This window comes from Ictidomys tridecemlineatus, chromosome 10 (assembly GCF_052094955.1).
Source record: "Ictidomys tridecemlineatus isolate mIctTri1 chromosome 10, mIctTri1.hap1, whole genome shotgun sequence".
In the NCBI taxonomy this organism is placed as follows: domain Eukaryota; kingdom Metazoa; phylum Chordata; class Mammalia; order Rodentia; family Sciuridae; genus Ictidomys; species Ictidomys tridecemlineatus.
Genome location: NC_135486.1, coordinates 110,858,854 through 110,880,981, shown reverse-complemented (window position 1 = coordinate 110,880,981; position 22,128 = coordinate 110,858,854). Strand labels below are relative to the sequence as shown.

At 37.8% G+C, this 22,128-nt stretch overlaps 1 protein-coding gene across 1 annotated transcript in view; it reads right to left on the bottom strand.

Moving 5' to 3' along the window:
- The window catches only part of LOC101975961 (cytochrome P450 3A9), a 32,696-nt gene extending 31,227 nt beyond the window's left edge, over positions 1-1,469 (bottom strand). The window contains exon 1 of the mRNA XM_005342122.4: positions 1,309-1,469. Coding sequence (XP_005342179.2) covers positions 1,309-1,379 — 71 coding nt within the window. The 5' untranslated portion in view covers positions 1,380-1,469. The remainder of the gene's footprint in view (positions 1-1,308) is intronic.
- Positions 1,470-22,128: the final 20,659 nt, after the last annotated feature.

Genomic DNA, 22,128 nt, shown 5'->3' with positions numbered 1-22,128 from the left:
GCAGATATATTTAAAGATGTGCAATCTATGTCATGGATGTATGTATTAGATTAATATTCCTTCAATTGTTCAAAAAAGATGAGGTCATTTTTAAACAGATTGGTTTTCACAAATACAGAATCCAAGGGTTCTATTTTGACCTTCAGAAGGAACGTGAGGAACTTACCTCAAAGAAATTGTACTATTGAACATAATGAAATTAAAACATTTCCATTAATTTTAAAATGCCACTGGAGGGACAATAGATGCAACAAAAGCCTGAATACTACCCTTTACTTCAATTGATACAACCAGGTTTCTATTTTCTATTTTCACCTCATTATGAATACCAACTCTTATAAAAGTGGATTTAAGATAGAAGTCAAAGGTCTCCTTGGGTCAATGTCTTCTACCCTCAGTCAGAAATAACTGCTCTCTTAATCTACTCCATGAAACCAGGAATCCCACTATTTTTTAAACATTTTTTAGGTGTAGACAGACACAATACCTTTATTTTATTTATTTAGTTTTTTGTGGTGCTGAGGATCGAACCCAGTGCCTCACATGTGCCAGACGAGCTCTCTACCACTGAGCCACAACCCCAGACCAGGAATCCCACTATTTAAAGGAATTCTTCTACTAGATTATTTTATTCATTCTCCTGTACTGGAATATCATGGGAAAATATTTAAAATACACAATTGGCTTATTAACTTCTGTCTCTTGAAGCTGCCATTAGATTTCAAATCAAGGAAGAAACAAATCTCTACACTGATGCTAACTTAAGAAATAAAACTTCAAAATTCCTCTCAGGTCTTTGCTCAATAGTTTCGTCATTCAGCAGTAGTTGCATATTGCAGGGTGGAAGAATTCAGTTTTTGGAGGGAGGGCTGTCACAGGGAAGGGGAACAGAACAGAGAGAAGAGAAGAGCTGAGTCTGAGCCTATGGTAGAACCTGGGGTGCACTTGGTGCATTTTACAAATGGTGCTGGGACATGGGGAGAAAGAGCAGGAACCACCTGTTCCACAGGAGACAAGCCTCTTACATATCTCTTATAGTGCACATAGAACACAAAATATAAACAATGACACAGAAAATTAAGAAGACCCCTCTTTACCCCCAGAATTCTGAAAGTTTGCAAAGGGTGCATCACTTTCAGAACGTGTCCAGTTGTTTGTAATCTGCATCTACTGAACTCTGGCTGATTAATCTAGGTCCAAACTGAGTCTCAATCAGAAGTTCATCCCCCAAATCAAATTATATCACTAAACCTCCTATTCACAGAAATGGGAGGTTTGAAGAGGAGAGGAACTGGGACAGTTACTCACAGATAGAGGAGCACCAGGCTGATTCCCAGGAGAACCCAGGTTTCCATGGAAAAGTTTGGAATCAGGTCCATCACTACTTTCCTTCTAATATTTTCTCCTCTGAGTTTGACTTCCAGCTATGTGAGCTATCTTTTCACAGTGGAAGGTGCCAAGGTTGTCTTCTGTGAACAGCTGTGAGTCAATGAAATCAGTCTGGCATATTTATATGCTGGGAAAGGAGGTGGGGCTGGGTGTACATCCAGTAGAAAAAAACCACCTGTGCCCCACCCACTATTGCAGAAGCCAGGTGCCCTCTCCACCTTGGGAGTTGGCAGTGAGTCATGGGACATGCCTATTTTGATCTTTGAGCTCAGGTTTATAAAAATTATCAATAAAAACTTTGATCAATGTTATCATTATGCCAAAAGGTTTTGCTTCTTATCAGAAACTCAAGTGAAACATTGGAATTAAATGTCCTTTAATCAGTTTTTGTCTCCTTGGGTGTTCTCATTACAAAATCCTTAAATTCCACCCAAAAAGGTTATATCTACATAACTACTCACGCACTTTCCTCTGCTTACAATGCCCTCATGCTCCATAGAAGACTTTTTTAAAATATTTTATTCTTTCTTCCTTTCCTTATTTATTTCTATGCAGTGCTGAGAATCAAACCCAGGGTCTCACACATGCTAGGCAAGCACTCTACCACTCAGCTCCAACCCCAGCCCAGAAGACTCTTAATCATCCTTCAAAACCCAGCTCAGTCAAAACTTCATCTGGTAAAGGCTTTCAACACCACCTCTTCACACGGAACCACTTCCTTCCCTGGACAACTTCTACTATCCCTGGAACACAAATCTCTTTTTGTTGTTCTCTTTATTGTCCTACAACACTCTTGGATTCCACCTTTGTTTAACTTTCCAGAATGTGAACATCTACGGAGCAGGGTCTCTGTACTATCCACTATTATGGCCCTAGTACCTAGCAGAGTTCTTTACAAAGAGCTGGTATCCAGGACGTTTGGTCATTGAGTCAGGTGAGATTGCTGAGTCTCTGCAGGTTCTTTCCCTGTGAGTTTTTGGTGAGCACTTCATCTTCCTGGTTTATTAATACCAGGAAGATTATTTGGCTTGTTTGGGCCACAGCCACCTTCCCAGGACATTCAGGCTGTTGTGCCAGTACCCTGATGGCCAGAAGTCCCCAATTTAAAAATAGTGGGCATAGACAAGATGAAGATGATGGATACACTGGGTAATATCAATCCAGAATACTTCCTGTGCAGCCAGTAAGAGATTCCTGAAGTATCCAGAAAGTTAGACAGATTTTAGAGCAAAAATAGCCTCTGTCTCTGAAAATAATGCATGTCCATGACCAATGGGTGTGAAAGGACAGAAGAGGAGAACAGCAGCCTGCATGGCCAGGTGAACCGCAAATCTCTACCCACCCATCTCATGGCAGATATCACCACAGAGAGCACATCCAGTACCAGAACCCCAAAAAAATGATCCCAGATTTTTCATTATGCCAAGAGGTATCTGAGCAGGTGGCTTCCTGCTTTTTGGTAAATGGGTGGTTGGGGGTGGAGAACAGACCCTGGGAGCTGGTTTAGGGGGAGTCTTATAAGAACAATTGTTATTGTTAATCCCTCAGCAGATTCCTGATGTGAGTAATGACATGACTAAGTGTTTGGAAATTATTCCAGCTCATTAATTTAACTCTGAGTCAAATTCTTTGTCTGAGTAGCCTGAGAAACAGAGGATTAGGTAACAAAGTCTCCAAGTTCTCAAAACATAACAGAATGAGAATACATTTAAGCTGTGCTTGTGTGCTTCATTCTCTCTTTCTTCTGACTCTGTGCCAACTGATACTAACCCTTCACCAACTCTTTCCACATCTCTGGCATGCATTCACACAAGGAGAGATTACAGTGTCATTTGAGAACTATTGACAATTAATAATCTTGAAACAGTCTGAATTTGGAGGCACCCCATCTGACATTGGGAATGACTTCCTCATGCTGAGAATAGAAGCTGGGGGCCATGGGGCTTCCACCTCCCACCCTGACAGGCAACAAAGAATATGGAAGTGGGGACATCCTTCCTTCTGGGACTAACACAGACTAACTAAATCTGCATGTGTGTATTTCCTGCTTTTTTTCACAGATTGCTCCCTCTTCAGATCAACCGAATCTACACATGTATATTGCCTGGCTTTTGTTTCTGTAAATTATGTCTGTGGGATAGTTAAGGAGAAAAAAATCTAACTGCTTCCTCCCAGGTTGATCAAATGGCATCAAGTTCAATACTCATTTTACCACCTTCTGTCTATTTAATATGTGGGTGGACAGTCAAATCCAGCCAGCTAGGATCAAGGCAGTTCCCAGGGTTAGGCTGTCAGTAACAATCTCACCATAACCCAAAATCTATTTTATACATTTTGTATGTAAAACCTCTATGAAACTATATAATTTCATCTTTTTTTCAAGACATATATTTGGCTAAGATGATGAAATAACCAACAATTGATTTTTAACAATATTTGGAATAGCACATAGTAGCTTTTAGGCAAAAAAAAATGTTGATTAAGTAAATGAAAACTAACTTTCCTTGTAGAATTTACACAAGTTGTGGAGAGAATTCTAATGCCGTTGTCAGCAATATTTAATGCAATAATTACAAATGTTAATTTTCAAAATAAACACTTCAAATCTGGAAGGAGAAAAAATTAATTATGCTGATAAAGTGTGATATTGGTTACACAAATATTTTAGTGTCTGTTACAAAATTGAGCATAATTTATTTTACAAAATCTCCTTTGACAGATTGTGAGCCAATGTGGCTGTGCTACTAATAATTTAAATCTGCTTCATCTGAGCATTAACAGCATGATTTTGGAATTATTAAATTGCTCATTTGCATTGACAAAAGAACCTGGTATGTCACACACTTTGTATGATATAAACTCTTTGCTCTAAATAACCTAATGATTTTTTCCTTGCACATGTATATTCTTGACACATGAATTCCTCTATCAGTTTGACAGGGTTTTCCTTTAATGTTCCTAGTCTTTCACAGTCATTTTCCCTTTTAATGCATTATCTACTTATAGGAAATAGGATGCCAAGACATAAAATCCCTATAAACTTCATTCTGTAGAACCTATTACTGGTGTCATAGTGGCAATGGTGGCTGTTTAAAATAATATTTGAATTATTGGAATCATAAAATTCAAACATGTTTTTAAGACATTTTGGGGGAGCGTTAAAAAGTTGAAGACAAACTATCAACTGGTCTCAAGTAATAACGTTGCAAGGGACAGTGGTAGATGGGCCATAGGAGATTCATCACTCTGTGCCCTGGCCTTCAATAGGCCATGCCACCTCAGTAGAGCCTGCAGCCAGCCCTGCAGTTTCTGAGTACTGATGGGAGGAAAAGAGGAGGGATAAAAAAGGCAGAGACTTCACTCAATTGCTTCTAACATACAAGTACAAAGATTGACCTCTTCTACTTCTCCCAGAAAACTACCAGTAGCTCTTACAGGGAAGTTGGGCCACACTTCAAAGACATTAAGTACATGAGCCCAAAGGTATCTGCTTTAAAAATAGGCTACATCACTTCTTCCAAGTCAGTAGAATGAGGTAGAAAAAGAAATGCCAAGCACTAGACAGAAGGTGAGCCTGGGAGTCCTTGGGCCATCAAAGCCTAGAGAAAAATCATTACCTGCAACATTCTCAGTTCAATCCTTGCTAAGCATCTCCAAACTAGAGTGTTCAGAGTCTGGACCTTGACATATGTTGACATATGGGACCTTGTCAGGACCAGACACCAAGGGCTTTTCAACAGAGAGCTGCATCCCAAGACTCTGGGTTAAGATTTTCCTCACATACTGAGGTGCTGCATCCTAACAAATCTACCCAAGGGAAGTTTCCAGAATACTCACCCCCACATGTTCCCATATTTCTTATAACACTCTTCACCAAATTTCCACATGCCCTGGGAACAGGAAACAAAACTCTGTTACTCCAATGTACTGACCATAGCACCAACAGGGCACAAATGACTGGAATCTCATGATAGCACGCTGACTTCCCCTCACTGCAAGTTAGAGGGCAGCTCATAATCAGGGACATCTGAGTGGACAGGAGAGAAAATACAAGAGATACTGGAAGTGGAGAAATCAGTCCTTCTTGAGGTTTCTTATGACTTTGTAGACATGGCAGGGATTCTCCTCATCTGTGAACATGAAACAACTGCTTGTCTATCTAAGGCATTCTGGCTTGTGAATCTGTTGCCTCTAACATCTACAAACCTCTGCATTATCCCCTCTGTGGGAAATCAAAGCTGAGGGACAATGAATGAGAATTCCCAGGGACATCCACACGTCTCTCCTTAAGCATGCTCTTATCTATCCTCGTGAGCTCTCTCTCTTTCAAGTTCTGGTAGTTAGGAATCTGAAGACACCAGTGGACGGTTTGATCCACCAAACTTATGTACATCCCCAGGCATGGTGTGAGGCCCTATAAATCTCAGAACTTCCTCCTGAGGAGCAGCACTTTGATATAATTAAGTGGATCTTTGCAACTATGAGAAGCAAAACAGGGAGGTTGAGCAAGACTCACCTTACGATAATCCAGGGTAGTTCCCAAAAGAGGTAGAGGTTTTGGTCCCAGAATCCCCATATTCTTAAAAAGTTCATGTGAGGAGGTCCCATACCTAAACAGTGAAAGAAAAAGTCAGTCACAGAGATTGTGATTGTATGTGGGGCTCGCCTGTCACAGACTCAGGAACCAAAACAGTCTAACTAGGGAGGTGACATGTAGGTAATAAATGACAGAAAAACCTCCAAAACAATAATCACATGCACTCGCCCTCTCCCTCTTTACCTCCACTGAGGGACCTCCTGAAACTCATGATTAACTAAAAGCACCCGAACTCTTTATGCTCCCATCCTAAAGTGATTCCTTGCTAAGCATCTCCAAACTAGAGTGTTCCTAAGAGCTTCAAACTGGAATTCTCCCAGGGCATTTCATTTGTTTGTGTCAATTTAGGAAATTGATTATTCCATGAAGTGGATGATTTTCATTCATGGACTAATGAATGAGATAGAACTGGGAAGTTTTTATTTCTTTTGCTCCAATGATAAGATTTTGCTTAAGTGCATCTTCTCAACATCACAAAGTCATGAAGCACATGTGGTAACACAACTCTTACACTTTGTTATGAGGCTTTTATAATTTTTCTTTTCTCTGAACTATGTTCCTATTTTAGAATCTGGCCCTTTCTAGATCTGTCTTCCCAGAAAGATCCGGGAGTACTCACAGTGCTATTATTTGTATGTCAACTGGATCCAAGGCTTCCCATGACATCAGAGAAATCTGAACACCTTCAGAGATACCCAAGTTGCTGTTGTCAGCCAGTCTGTATGATTTGATATATAGGGAAGGCTGATTTTCCATATTTCCCTTGAGTGACACTATGCACAAGAATGAGTGACCAATGCTTGCCTGTAAGCACAGTGGCAGTTATCAAGAGGGTCAGTCACAAAGCCATTCATTTGCTGCCTCTGTCCATCAACTACCTCTATATGAAAACCCATTAGGGCTGGTGCTCCCTAGGGTAGGCCTGCCTGCAACTCATCTTTGCATGATGCATCCTGTTCTGAGCCCCACAGCTGTGGGTCCTGGATCCTTCAATCCTCTCCACTCCAATGTGACTGACATGAATCAGACTGGGGAAAGAAGAAATACAGAGGGAAGAGGCTCAGCAATACCAAGGTTGGTCCGATAGTGGCAAATGGGGAAATTATGAAAAAGACAATGAGCCCCAATAGACCTTTCAGCCAAAAGAGATTTGCCCCCTGAAAGTTCAGGTTCCTTCCTGTTGATAGCAAGAGATGCACTGTGCAACATCATACGAGAAACTGTGATGTGTTCCAGATGGTTGAATTAATACCTTGTTTCTTCTTATCCAGAGGTGAGCCTTTAAAGCAGTATTGGTGTCAAACATTCTGTAAAAATCCAGTGACTCTTGTAAAATATCATAAAACCAAACCAGATCATTTCAGAAAAAGCCATATGTTTGAAGGATCCACAGGTGTATCTCTGCAAGGACCAGCTGGGCTCTGGGATCCCTCCCCCACATTTGCTCTAAAAGTTCAACATTTGGAGGTAAATAGTTCTGTATATTGCACGGTGTAGAAATTAAGATCTAGGAGGGAGTGGAGGTTTCAGGGGAGGTCATATAAAAGAAGGAATGTGGAGTGTGACCCTCCCACCAAGTATGGGGTGCACTGTGGAGCTTTTTATAAATGATGCTGGAGGATGGGAGAGAGGGGAACAGGAAACCTCCACATACACAAGAGAGCCACACCTCTCCTCCAGCAGACATAATGGAGAAGGTAAAGATAATGAAAGAAAAACCCAAACAACCCAGATGCCTACAGCATTCCCAAAGGGAATGGAGGAAGGGATGAGGTTCCCACTGCACGTGGTGATGAATTGTTTATAATCTGCCTCTATTGTATCTAGGTCATTGGTCTGGGTCTAAAATTCAATTAGATCATCCCTAGCAACCAATTTTGTCAATAATCTCCCTTAGCCACAGGATAGGAAGTTAGGAAGGGAGTAGGAGCTCAAGGATCTGCTGAAAATCAATAGGAGGTGCATCACTGCTTTTCCTCTGCAATTCTCTAAGCTGAGTTTTCCTGTCAGCTGAAAAGGGAAACCTTTATGGCTGCCTTTTGAAAACTGTGCCTGCAGAGCTTCCCTTTGGAAGCTATTCATTGATGGCAGCCTGCATTCTTACATTATGGAAGAGGAGGTGGGGACAGCTCCAGCCAAGAGAAGGCCCACCTGTGCACTGCCTGGAGTTGAAGGAGTCGGATGCCCTCTGCACCCTGGCAGTTGGAAAAGGGTCATAAACATAAACTCTGACCTCCTCTGAGTGCATATTATGTGAAAAAATCAATAAGCAATTCTATCAGTGTTGTCGTAATGCCAAAGATCATTTAGTCTTATTAAAAATTTAAGTGAATCCACTGGCATTAAATTCGTCTGACCTGCACTGACTGGTCCCATGGCTCCTCTCATTCACATGTGACTTGTTGGATTGAATTCAAGCATTTTGAGGAGATTACTCAAGTAGTCTCCTCAGCCTAGAATGACTCTGTGCCTCATACAAGCCTTCTAATCACCCTTCTAAACCCAACTAAGGCCTGTAATCCCAGAAGCTTGGGAGGATGAGGCAGGAGGACCACAAGTTTAAAGCCAGCCTCAGCAAAAGCGAGGCACTAAGCAACTCATTGAGGTCCTGTCTCTAAATAAAATGCAAAATATGGCTAGGGATGTGGCTCAGTGGACAAGTGCCCCTGAGTGCAATCCTTGGTACAAAAAAAAACCTCAGGCACAAAACCAATCTCCTATCATGTCTTCCTTACCAATCTCCTATCATGTCTTCCTCTGAGTGATTTCTACCCCTCTTCCCCCTCCCAGTTTTATTATTGACTTCTCTACTCTCTGCCTACTTTGAGGACTTCTATGAATATAGAATAGAAATATAATTACTATATGACCCAGCATCCCACTTCTGGACATTTATACAGATGAAATGTAATGTGTCAGAGAGACATACACATTCCCGTGTTTATTACAACATTATTCACGACAGCCAAGAATAGAAATCAACTTAAGGGTCCATGAAGTCCTGAATGTATGAAAGGAAAAGTGTAATGTCGATTCAGCCATATACATGATGGTCTCCTGTCATTTGGGATATCATGGATGTGACTGAATGACATCTTTTATGCCTCAAATTCTTTATTTTAATAATTAAAAAGAGATTTATAGAGAAAATGGTACTGAGGAGTATGGTCATTGCTGTAACTAAACTGAAAAAGTGGTAGCAGTTTGGGAATGGCAAAATGACCAGAGATTGGGACAGTTGGGAAACAGCCAGATCAGAACATACATAGGATCTTGAGGGAGGGAATGGAAAACATTAACAGTATTGAGGGGAACTCATTTCAGAAATCCAGTCACCATGGGCCCAAATCTGTTATCATACACCTGCTCCTGGGAATATAACTTCATTCTTCTTCTAAGTCTGAAACTTTCAACTACATGTTCTTATTTCCACGTGTTAGGATAATATGAGATGAGTTCAAATCTTTCAAAGTTGCAGACTTCGAAGTCAGAATAAAAATAAAAGTAGTGACTGAGACCAGCATCGAGCTAGAAGGTGTCAAAATCCAATAAAGTCAACAAAGATGACATGTATTCAATAGCTTCTTACAATACTGTCTCACTAGCAGAATTCTGGTTCAGTATTAAACAACAACCTCACCTGACCACAAGAACCTCAGAAAGTTCAGACTATAACCAGTTCAGTTATGATAGGAATGGAAATTTGGCTTACCCAGGAACATGCTGTTAGGAACTGCTCTAGAGCCTGCCATGAAAAGTCAAGATTTCATTAACAATTGTTCACAGATACCATATATCAAAGTGAATTCTAAAAGTCAGACTTTGACTTCCACCAGTGATGCCACTTATCTCATAGTTTTCTGCATGTTTTTCTGCCTTCTAGATATAATCCTATATCTAGGATATATTGTTGATTATTAACCAACCACCTCAACTAACACATAAACATTAGGAAATTCATATTTTAATCAGACTAATAAGGCCCTTTGAGATTGCAAAATCATCAGACTCTAGAAAAACACTATCAGGAGGACTCCATTTGTCACAAAGTACAGTTAAAACTCAAATTTTATTTGCCAAACGAAAGGCCCTGTGGAACCCTGCAGAATTGTAAATGGTTCACACCCTCATTATATTTTCTGGGAGATGTAATCAATGTAACCCAATGGTGATGAATTGCAATAGCAACAACAAAACCGGGAAGTTTCAGATACCAACTGAAAGTAGTAATTTGGGTTGGTAGCTATATGCTTTATTCTTTTATAGGATATCAAAGCTAAAAGTTTAAAATGAAGATAAGTCTGGGCTGTGGTTGTGGCTCTGAGGTAGAGTGCTTGCCTAGTACATGTTGGCACTGAGTTTGATCCTTGGCACCACATAAAAATAAAAGAAAGATCATGTCCACCTGTAACTAAAAAATAAAAATAAATGAAAATAAGTCATGTTAAATGAAATAAGCCAGTCCTGAATTGTCAAAGCTCAAAGCTTTTCTCTGCTAAGTGAAAGCTAATCAAAAATGAGGCAGGTGGTGGGGAAGCAAAAAACACAAAAGAGAGAGAGAAAAAAGTAAGAGAGAGGTAATTTCATCAAATAGAGGAAAGATCAGTATAGTACATAAAGAGGATTGAGGAGGAAGAATAAGAGACAGAAATTAATCTGACTTAACTTGGAATGTACATGCATGGGTGTGGCAAGATGCATCCCAGCACCACATGTATCTACAGGACATTAATTTTAAAACAATAAAAATAAACTGTAAATGGATTTGTAAAATGGAGGAGGGGGTCCAAGGAAGGGAGTGCTGGGGACAGAGTCCATACTTTTGTGATTATGTCAAGATGTATCATAGTATTGTATCATTTTTTAATAAAAGAAATATTATTCCAAATTTTAAAATAAAAATAATAGCAAAAAAAGAAGATAAGTCTCTCTTAATTGGTACAACATGTAAAAAATGTAATCTGTGACATCAATCACATACAGAGACTGTAAACAGCTGTAAAGGAGTACAGGTTTCCTCTGCAACTGAGATTAAGTTGAAATCAGTTTAAATTGTTTCAATAACATTAAGATGTCTTGTGTAATCACCAATATAACCATAAGGAAAACATCTATCAATGTACACTCTAGGAAACAAGAAAAGAATCCAAATATGTACCTACAAAATAGTAATGAGGCACAAAAGAAGATTGGAAAGGGAAAAATGAGGGAACAAAAAGTTCCAGGAGATGGAGAAGACAAATTACCACATTGTGAAGCTTACTTCTTCCCACCATTAATTATGCCAAATGTAAATGGATTAAACTCCCTAATCAAAAGACGTACATCGGCAGATGAATAAGACAACCAGAAAACAAATGGATTCTGTCTAAGAAAGACTTGGTTTAGATCTAAGGGCATGAATAGGTTGAAATTGAAATGATGAAAAAAGATGTTCCACACAAAAGTACAAACAGAGCAATGTTGGGCATACTAGCACCAGAAAATTCACCTTTGATTCAAAACCTGTTACAATGGAAAAAGAAGAACATTTTATGATGATAGAATGGTGAATTTACAAAAAGATATATACCAACTATAAACCAATACAAAACAAATATCAAGGTTCCCAATATATGGAGCCAAAATTAACAGAATGAAATAAAGAAATGAAGAGTTCTATAATAATAGCAGGACACATCAATAGTCCACATTCAATAATGGACACAACAACATTGAGTACGGATATCACTGGAACAACTCTATAGATTAATACAACCTGAAATGCAAGAGGACCCATAAAGATAAAACAAGACTTCACCCCCAAAACGTGGGTGTGCATATCTTTCTCAAGAACACATGGAAAGACATCAAGGAAAGAAAACTTCAGACAATATCCCTGCTGTATATGATGCAAAAATTCTCAATAAAATTTTTGCAAGTTGAATAAAAGACATATGTAAAAGATAGATCAGCATGAACAAGTGGAGTTTATCCTAGGGGTGCAAGGTTGATTCAACATTGCAGAAATCAATAAACATAATTCATCACATCAATAGATATAAAGACAAGAATCATATAATTATCTCAATATAAATACAAAATGCATTTGACAAAATAGAGCACACCTTCATGTTCAAAACATTAGAAAAACAGGGATAGTGGAAATATACCTCAACATTGTAAAAGCTATATATGCTAAACCCAAGGCCAACATCATCCTAAATGGAGAAAAATTGAATGCATTTTCTCTAAAAATTGGGAAAAGACAAAAATGCCATCTTTCACCACTTCTATTCACCATCATTCTTGACACTCTAGCTAGAACAATTAGAAGAAAAAATTCAAAGGGATATGATAGAAAAATAAGGATTCAAACTATTCCTATTTGCAGAAGACATGATTCTATATTTACAAGACCCAAAATATTATATCAGAAAACTTCTAGAGCTTCTAAATGAATTCAGCAAAGTAGCAGGATAAAAATTAATACCCCCAAATCAATTGCATTTCTATACATCAGTGATGAATCTACTGAAAGAGAAATTAGGAAAACCACCCCCTTCACAGTAGCCTCAAAAAAAATAAAATATTTGGGAATCAATCTAACAAAATAGGTGAAACACCTCTACAATGAAAACTACAGAACACTAAAGAAGGAAATTGAAGAAGACCTTAGAAGATGAAGGAAAGATTACCCATGCTCTTGGATAGGCAGAATTGACAAAATGAAATAAAGAAATAGAGAGTTCCATAATAATAACAGGAGACATCAATAGTCCACATTCAATAATGAAAAAAACAACATTGAGTAAGGTTATGGTCAAAATGGCCATAATACCAAAAGTGCTATACAGATTTAATGCTATTCCTATTAAATTCCCAATGATGTTCTTCATAGAAATAGAAAAAGTGGTCACGAAATTCGTTTGGAAAAAAGAGCCCAGAATAGCCAAAGAAATCATTAGCAAGAAAAGCAAAGCAGGAGGCATCACAATACCAGACCTTAAATTACACTACAGAGCTATAGTAACAAAAACAGCAAGATATTGCCACCAAACCATACATGTAAACCAATGGTAAAGAATAAAAAACACAGAGACAAACCCACATAAATGTTGTTATGTCATACTAGACAAAGATCCAAAAAACATTCATTTAAGAAAAGATAGCCTATTCAATATGTGGTGCTGGGAAAACTGGAAATCCATATATAGAAAATAAAATTAAACATCTATCTCTCACCCTGCACAAAATTCAATTCAGAGCGGATCAAAGACTTAGGCACTAGAACAATGACCCTGCACCTAATAGAAGAAAAAATAAGCCCAAATCTGCACCATGTTGGCCTAGGATCTGACTTCCTTAACAAGATTCCTAAAGCACAAGAAGTAAAATCAAGGATCAAAAATGGGATATATTAAAATTAAAAAGCTTCTTCTCTGCAAAGAAAACAATCAATAACGTGAGGAGGAAACCTACAGATTGGGAGAAAAACTTTACCACATGCACCTCTGATAAAGCATTAATCCCTAGGATATATAAAGAACTCAAAAACTTCACACTAAAAAAAATCAACAAATGGGCTAAGAAATTGAACAGACACTTCACAGAAGAAGATATACAACTGATCAACAAATACATGAAAAAGTGTAGAACATCTCTAGAAATTAGAGAAGTGCAAATCAAAACCACTCTAAGATTTCATTTCGCTCCTGTCAGAATGGCAGCTATTAATACAAACAACTAGAAGTGTTGGTGAGGATGTGGGGAAAAAGCGACACTCATACATTGCTGGTGGGACTGCAAAATGGTGCAACCACTATAGAAAGCAGTATGTATATTCCTCAGAAAATTTGGAATGGAACAACTATTCCACTCCTCAGTATATACCCAAAGGACTTAAAATCAGCATACTACAGTATTACAACCACATCAATGTTTATAGCAGCTTTCCTAGCATGAGTGAGGCACTGGGTTCGATTCTCAGCACCACATAAAAATAAAATAAAGATATTCTGTCCTCCTAAAAACTAAAAAATAAATATTAAAAAAGAAAATAAGATATATATATATATATATACACACACACACACACACACACACACACACACACACAATGGAATATTACTCAGTGATAAAGAAAAATGAAATTATTGCAATTACCATTAAATGGATGGAACTGGAGACTATCACACTAAGTGAAATTAGTCAGTCCCAAAAACCAAGGGCTGAATGTTCTCTCTGATAAAGGATGCTGACTCACAATAAGGTGCAGAGGAATAGGGAAGAATAGAAGTACCATGCATGAGACAAAAGAGAATAAAGGGAAGGGTAAGTGAATGGGAATCAGGAAGATAATAAAATGAATCAGATGTTACTTTCCTATGTGTATATATGATTACACAACCAATGTAATTCTACATCATATACAACCAGAAGAATGAGAAGTCTTACTCCATATGTATGTATGTCAAAATATATTCTACTTTCATGTATACCTAATAAAAACAAATAAAAATTTTTAAATGGACAGGAAAAAAAAAGAACATGTGCAATGTTTTCCACAAGACATCACATGTTAGTCCACAATACAAGTATTATACATTTAAAAAGACTGAAATCATACAAGGCATCTATTCCCATGTGAAGAAAATGAAAGAAGGAAAACAGTAGCATAAGAAAAACTAGAAAATTCACAAAATAAGGAAATTTAGCAACCCACACTTAAGGTTAAGGCAGCAACCAGGCCCAAGAGTCTCAACTGAGAGCAAAAGGAGAAAGCAGATACAATTGTGGTCAAAGGAAAATTGAAGAACTTGTTCAGGGTGCAGGACTGTCAAAGCAAAGAACTTATTCTAATCCAGGGACCAGACAGGTGACAGTTTCAAATTGTCATCTTGCAGTGTCAGCTTGAGATGTCAGCCTGGTGTGGGCCATAGTCATCAAAGGCAGGAGAAATGACACTGTGCTGAAGCCTAATGAGAGAGCATTAAAGATTTGTCACTATGATGATGTCCCTTGGCTGAGCTTATGATGAGTGACTAAAAGGCGACCAGGATGCCGTTGTGTCCAGTCTTGGGGGTTCTCCTTTTATGGGTCCGAGGTGAGGGGATTGCCTCATTCAGTTGTCTGGTGTGTTCCATAAGCTCATGGACCTTTTTGTTGTTTTCTACTAAATGCCCAAGCATCTATATGATTCTGATTAATTTGATAGATTCTCAGGTCATTTTCATTAGCATTAATACCTCATCTATCACTTTTTACCTTATGGTTGTTCTAGGCAAATGGTAGTTGTTGACTTGTATGAACAGGTTATTTGAGTCAGTTCTCCTCAACACTCATACTCAATGGAGTAACACATGTCATGCTACATCATGAAGTAGCTCACAGCATGGCACAGCCTGATCTACATAATTTTATTGACCATTGCTCACATATGATATCCAACCAATGATGACACATATCTCATGTTTTTCTACAGCACTGTCCTCCTGACATAATCTTTGGTGAATATTAAACAACAACCTCAACTAACACATAAACCTTAAGAAGTTTAGATTATATATAATCATGCTACTTCAGGCATAATGAGATACATATATCAGTTTATGCCAGGAATAATCTGTTAGGAAAACTCTACTTGCCCTAAAGGATAATTAATTGTATGCCTGAAATTATTGCCATAGAAAAGAATATGTGGAACCCTAATAATTCATAATTGCTTCACACCAATTAAAATGTCTTGAAAACCTAATTAATAAATCTCAATGCTAGTGAAATTAGAAATAGCAAAGCCAGGAAGTCAAATATTTTATAGAAAAAGGACAAGGGCTGGTAGCCTTCTGTTATTACTGTAATGAGCTAGCTTATAGAAATGGACACTAATTTTTTTGGATAGACATTAATATCAAACCCCATGAAAATATCCAGTACTTTGCTAAAAGATAAGTATATAAACAAAACTCAAAACGTACATATTAGTAATTTTGTTGGGAGATCCATACTTCATTCTTTTATAAGACAAAAAGAGCTAAAAGATAAAAATGAATATAAATCTATCTAAATGGGTATGATATGTAAAGATGTAACTTGTGACATTAATACCAAAAAAGGGACAGTATGTAGCTGCAAAGAAATAGAGATTTTCTCTGCAACTGAAGTTAATTTGAAACCAGTTTAAAATCTATTTTTTTCTAACCCTAGGATATTTTATGAAGCCATCATTGTTAACACAAAGAAAATAGTTATTCAATATACACACTAGGAAATGAAAAACCAATCAAAACATGACACTACAAAATACTAAGGAAGCACAAAGAAAGACTGGAATGGAGGAATTGAGGGAACAAGAGGCTGCAGAATAAATAATATTGCAATAGTGACTTCTTCCCATCAGCAATTACCTCAACTATAAATGGATTAAACTCTCTAATTAAAGACCTACATTGGCAGATGGATCAAATAAATAACTAAAGAAAATAACTATATTATGACTGCAAACAACTCAGTTTAGATCAAATGACATGTATAGGTTGAAAGAGAAAGAACAGTGAAAGATACTGTATACAAAATATATCAAAATATATAGCAAGAATGAGTATGCCAATATCAAAAATCATTTTAATTCAAAGACTGATATGAGAAACAAAGAACATTTTATAAAGATAAAAATTAAAAGATAAAAATGAGAATTTTCTCAGAAGATATAACAACTATAAACAAACATGCACCAAATATCAGGATCTCAAACATATGCATCAAAAATTGACAGAAAGGAATGAAGAAATGTAGAGCACCACAATAATCGTGGAACACATCAATATTCCCCATTCAATAATGGATACTAAAACACTGAATAAGAAAATAAAAGGCTCAAACAACTCTATAGAACTGTTGAACCCAAGAAAAACATATACAAGACTCCATCCAACAAGAAAGTACACATTTTTTCCTCAAAAACACACGATAATCATGAAGGAAATGGAGGGGAGATAGGAATAGGAAAGAAAGTTAAATGAATCTGACATAATTTTCCTACGTACATATATGAATACATCACAGTGAATCTCATCATTGTGTACATCCACAACATTGGGATCCTAATTGGAATAAGATATATTCCATACTTGTATAAATACATCTAAACAGAATCTACTGTCATGTATAACTAAAAAGAACAATAATTTTTTTAATTTTAGAAAAAAAGAAAAAACACACATGAAACTCTCTCCATGGGATACCAAATACTAGGCCACAAAACAAGTCTTCATAAATTTGAAAAGATTGAAATTCTACTGGGTATTTATTTCTAATCAAAATGTAAAAGAAGACATTTGGCATTTGTTTTTTTAAGGATTGGCTAGCTTCACTTAGCATAATCTGCTCTAATGCCATCCATTTCCCTGCAAATTCCATGATTTTGTCATTTTTTAGTGCAGAGTAATACTCCATTGTGTATAAATGCCACATTTTTTTATCCATTCATCTATTGAAGGGCATCTAGGTTGGTTCCACAGTCTAGCTATTGTGAATTGTGCTGCTATGAACATTGATGTGGCAGTATCCCTGTAGCATGCTCTTTTAAGGTCCTCAGGGAATAGTCCGAGAAGGGCAATAACTGGGTCAAATGGTGGTTCCATTCCCAGCTTTCCCAGGAATCTCCATACTTCTTTCCATATTGGCCACACCAATTTGCAGTCCCACCAGCAATGTACAAGTGTACCCTTTTCCCCACATCCTCATCAGCATTATTGTTGTTTGACTTCATAGTGGCTGCCAATCTTACTGGAGTGAGATGGTATCTCAGGGTGGTTTTGATTTGCATTTCTCTGACTGCTAGAGATGGTGAACATTTTTTCATGTACTTATTAATTGATTGTATGTCCTCCTCTGGGAAGTGTCTGTTCAGGTCCTTGGCTCATTTGTTGATTGGGTTATTTGTTATCTTATTGTCTAATTTTTTGAGTTCTTTGTATACTCTGGAAATTAGGGCTCTATCTGAAGTGTGAGGAGTAAAGATTTGTTCCAAGGATGTTGGCTCCCTATTTACTTCTCTTATTGTTTCTCTTGCTGAGAAAAAATTATTCAGTTTAAGTAAGTCCCTTTTGTTTATTCTTGTTATTAACTCTTGGGCTATGGGCGTCCTATTAAGGAATTTGGAGCCTGACCCCACAATATGTAGATAGGAGCCAACTTTTTCTTCTATCAGGCCCAGAGTCTCTGATTTGATATCAAGCTCCTTGATCCATTTTGAGTTAACTTTTGTGCATGGCGAGAGAAAGGGGTTCAGCTTCATTTTGTTGCATATGGATTTCCAGTTTTCTCAGCACCATTTGTTGAAGATGCTATCCTTCCTCCATTGCATGCTTTTAGCCCCTTTATCAAATATAAGAAAGTTGTACTTTTGTGGATTGGTCTCTGTGTCCTCTATTCTGTACCATTGGTCCACCTGCCTGTTTTGGTACCAGTACCATGCTGTTTTTGTTACTATTTCTCTGTAGTACAGTTTGAAATCTGGTATCGCTATACCTCCAGATTCACACTTCCTGCTTAGAATTGCTTTTGCTATTCTGGGTCTTTTGTTTTCCCATATGCATTTCATGATTGCTTTATCTATTTCTACAAGAAATGCCTTTGGGATTTTGATTGGCATCACATTAAACCTGTAGAGAACTTTGGGTAATATTGCCATTTTGATGATGTTAGTTCTTCCTATCCATGAACAGGGTACATTTTTCCATCTTCTAAGATCTTCTTCTATCTCTCTCTTTAGGGTTCTGTAGTTTTCATTGTATAAGTGTTTCCTTCTTTGAAGTGTCTTTGTCTGGTTTCGGGATCAGGGTGATGTTGGCCTCATAGAATGAATTTGGAAACGCTCCTACTTTTTCTATTTCTTGAAATAGCTTGAAAAGTATTGGTATTAATTCTTCTTTGAAGATTTTGTAAAACTCCACTGTATACCCATCCTGTCCAGGGCTTTTCTTGGTTAGTAGTCTTTTGATGGCCTCTTCTATTTCGTCCTTTGTCTGTTTAAATTGTGTGTGTCTTCCTGACTCAATCTGGGCAGATCATATGACTTAAGAAATTTATCAATATCTTCACTATATTCTATTTTACTGGAATATAGGGTTTCAAAATACTTTCTAATTATCTTCTGTATTTCTGTAGTGTCTGTTGTGATATTGCCTTTTTCATCCCGTATGTTAGTAATTTGAGTTCTCTCTCTTCTTCTCTTCATTAGCAAGGCTAAGGGTCTTTCAATCTTATTTATTTTTTTCAAAGAACCAACTTTTAGTTTTATCAATTTTTTCAATGTTTTTTTCTTGTTTCAATTTTGTTGATTTCCACTCTGATTTTAATTATTTTTTGTCTTCCACTACATTTGCTGTTGTTTTTCTCTTCCTTTTCTAGGGTTTTAAGATGTAGTGTGAGTTCATTTATTTGTTGTTTTTTTCTTTTTTTGAGGAATGAACTCCAAGAAATGAATTTCCCTCTTAAAACTGCTTTCATTGTGTCCCATAGATTCCGGTATGTTGTGTCTGTATTGTCATTTATCTTTAAGAATTTTTTCATTTCCTCCTTTATGCCTTCTGTAACCCATTGAACATTCAGTAACATATTGTTCATTTAACAGGTGAAGCAGGATTTTTCCTTCCTTCTTTTATCATTTATTTCTAGTTTCATTCCATTATGATCAGATAAAATGCATGGTATTATCTCCACACCTTTATATTTACTGAGAGTCGCCCTATGGCATAATATATGGCCAATCTTTGAGTAGGATCCATGTGCTGCTGAGAAGAACGTGTATCCACTTGATGATGGTTGATATATTCTATATATGTAGGTTAAGTCTAGGTTATTGATTGTGTTATTGAGTTTTATAGTTTCTTTATTCAGCTTTTGTTTCGCTGGGCCTTTTTTGGGCGCAGGCAGCGGCTCTGCTATGCCCCTCTGGCTTGATGACAAAGTGAGAGAGACTCGGGTGTATGTAACTCACTTTCTTTACCAGGAGACCAACCATTTCTGTCACTGCTGGTATCGATGAAGTTATCTTCTCTGCCACTTTCTGATGACATCAGATCTCTGCCATGTCGGTATCCCATGCAAATGGCAGCATTTTGTTCCCTTTGCGGGTGACCAAAGCAACGGGTGAGTCGTCCTGACCGGCCCTCACAAGCCCCGTCTCAATCCTGTTGCCACTGCCTATGAAGGCTCGGTTGGTATTTACCTCCACAGTATTCAGCAGGACCCGGACCGAGAAGCAGTTTCCGTGGGTTCTTTAGCCCTGGGCCAGAGCAGTTCCAGGAGCTGGAATTCGGCCGCTCTGGGCTCGGTGTATGTTCTGATAGGAGCAGGCTCCAAGAAGCAGTTTCCGCGGGTTCTTTAGCACTGAGCCTGAGTAATTTGTCTGCGAGACACAGGCGAATGGCAGCCTGAAATTACCTGTTCTATAGCTGAATGATATATAATATATTTTGACACATCATATATAAATGGAGTATAACTTCGCCTTCTTGTACATGATGAAGAATCACACTGGTCATGTAATCATATATGCACATAGAGTAATAATGTCCAATTCATTCTACTGTCCTTCCTATCACAATATCCACTCCCCTCCCTTCACTCCCTTCTGACTAATCCAAAGTAACTCCGTTCTTTCCTAGCCCAAATCCCTCATTGTTTGGTAGCATCTGCATATCAGAAAAAATATTTGGTCTTTGGTTCTGAGGATTGGCTTCTTTAACTTAGCATGATAGTCTCCAATTCCATCCATTTAGCTGCAAATGCCATAATTTCATTTTCTTTAAGGCTGAGTAATATTCCATTGTGTATGTATACCACATTTTCTTTATCCATTTATTTGTTGAAGGGCAACTAGGTTGGTTCCATAGTTTAATTATTGTGAATTGAACTGCTATAAACATTTATGTTCCTGTGTCCCTGTAGTATGCTGATTTTGAGTCCTTTGGGTATAAACTGAGAAGTTGGATAGCTGGGTCAAATGGTGGTTCTATTCCAAGTTTTCTGAGGAATCTCCATGCTGCTTTCCAGAGTTGTTGCACCAAATTGAAGTCCTAGCATGTGCTGAGTCTTGAATGACAGGAAAATGTGTGTGAGTGTCCAGTGAAGGGTTAACACAACAGGTGTGGATTGTCTAATAATTGTGAATATAACTGCTTTACTGAGTTCTGTGAGGCCTTAACAGAAATATTGAACCTGAGCATGGGCTTAGGAACCCCTGACACAGAGAGAAACTGAAAGAAGGTCACTTCAAGAAATGAGAACAACTAGTGCAAACTACTGAAAGGGGATACAAATGAGTATTAGATGAATAACACTCAGATCACACACTTATGCAGAACTCAACCCAAAGTTTTATCTAAAGCATCTCAGAATGGTGCATAGACATGCTTGGGAGTCACACAGGCATGGTCCCAAATTGTAACCCTACAATAACTTGTCTGGTGACTCTGGGGTATCTGTTTGAACTCTCCTAACTTCAGCACACTCACCTCTAAGAAATAGCAAGACAAATACTTCTTGGTTTGTGTGAAAAGTAACTGATAAAATGACTGTCAAAGCCCTAGTGTATGGTAGAGTTCCCTATCTGAGTTTTCCCCAAAAGCAGATCCTAAGAGAAAGATGAAAATAGTTTATTGGGGAAATGATCCCAGTAAGCATTTTGAGAGGATGGGGATGTGATGCAGAGAACATGGGGAAGCAAATACCATGCATGGCAATGAGCAGGTCACTGCTATGGGCAACCAGGCAATCCCATGGAAGATTCTCTGGTGGACTGTATAGAACATACCTTATTCCATCAATTCCCACTCTCTCTGTGTGACTGATTGCTCCTTTAGCATGAACTCCTAAAAATTCCTGAACCTGAAATAATAGTGTTGGGAATATTATATAATATTATGTGATATTATGTAATATTTTTGAGAAACTAAATTGACAGCTTTCAGAGTGCACATGGCAGGGTCCCCCTCCAGACTGGTAACTAACATATTTGACCACGGAAAATGCTTTTACTTGTGACTTCCTTGTCTGTCCCTTCTACTAACGTGTTTTCAGTCCACAGATTGTGAGAGTCTATGAACTAAGTTCAAATAGCCAAGGTTGCAGACTTTGAGCTCTGCAAATGAGGGCCA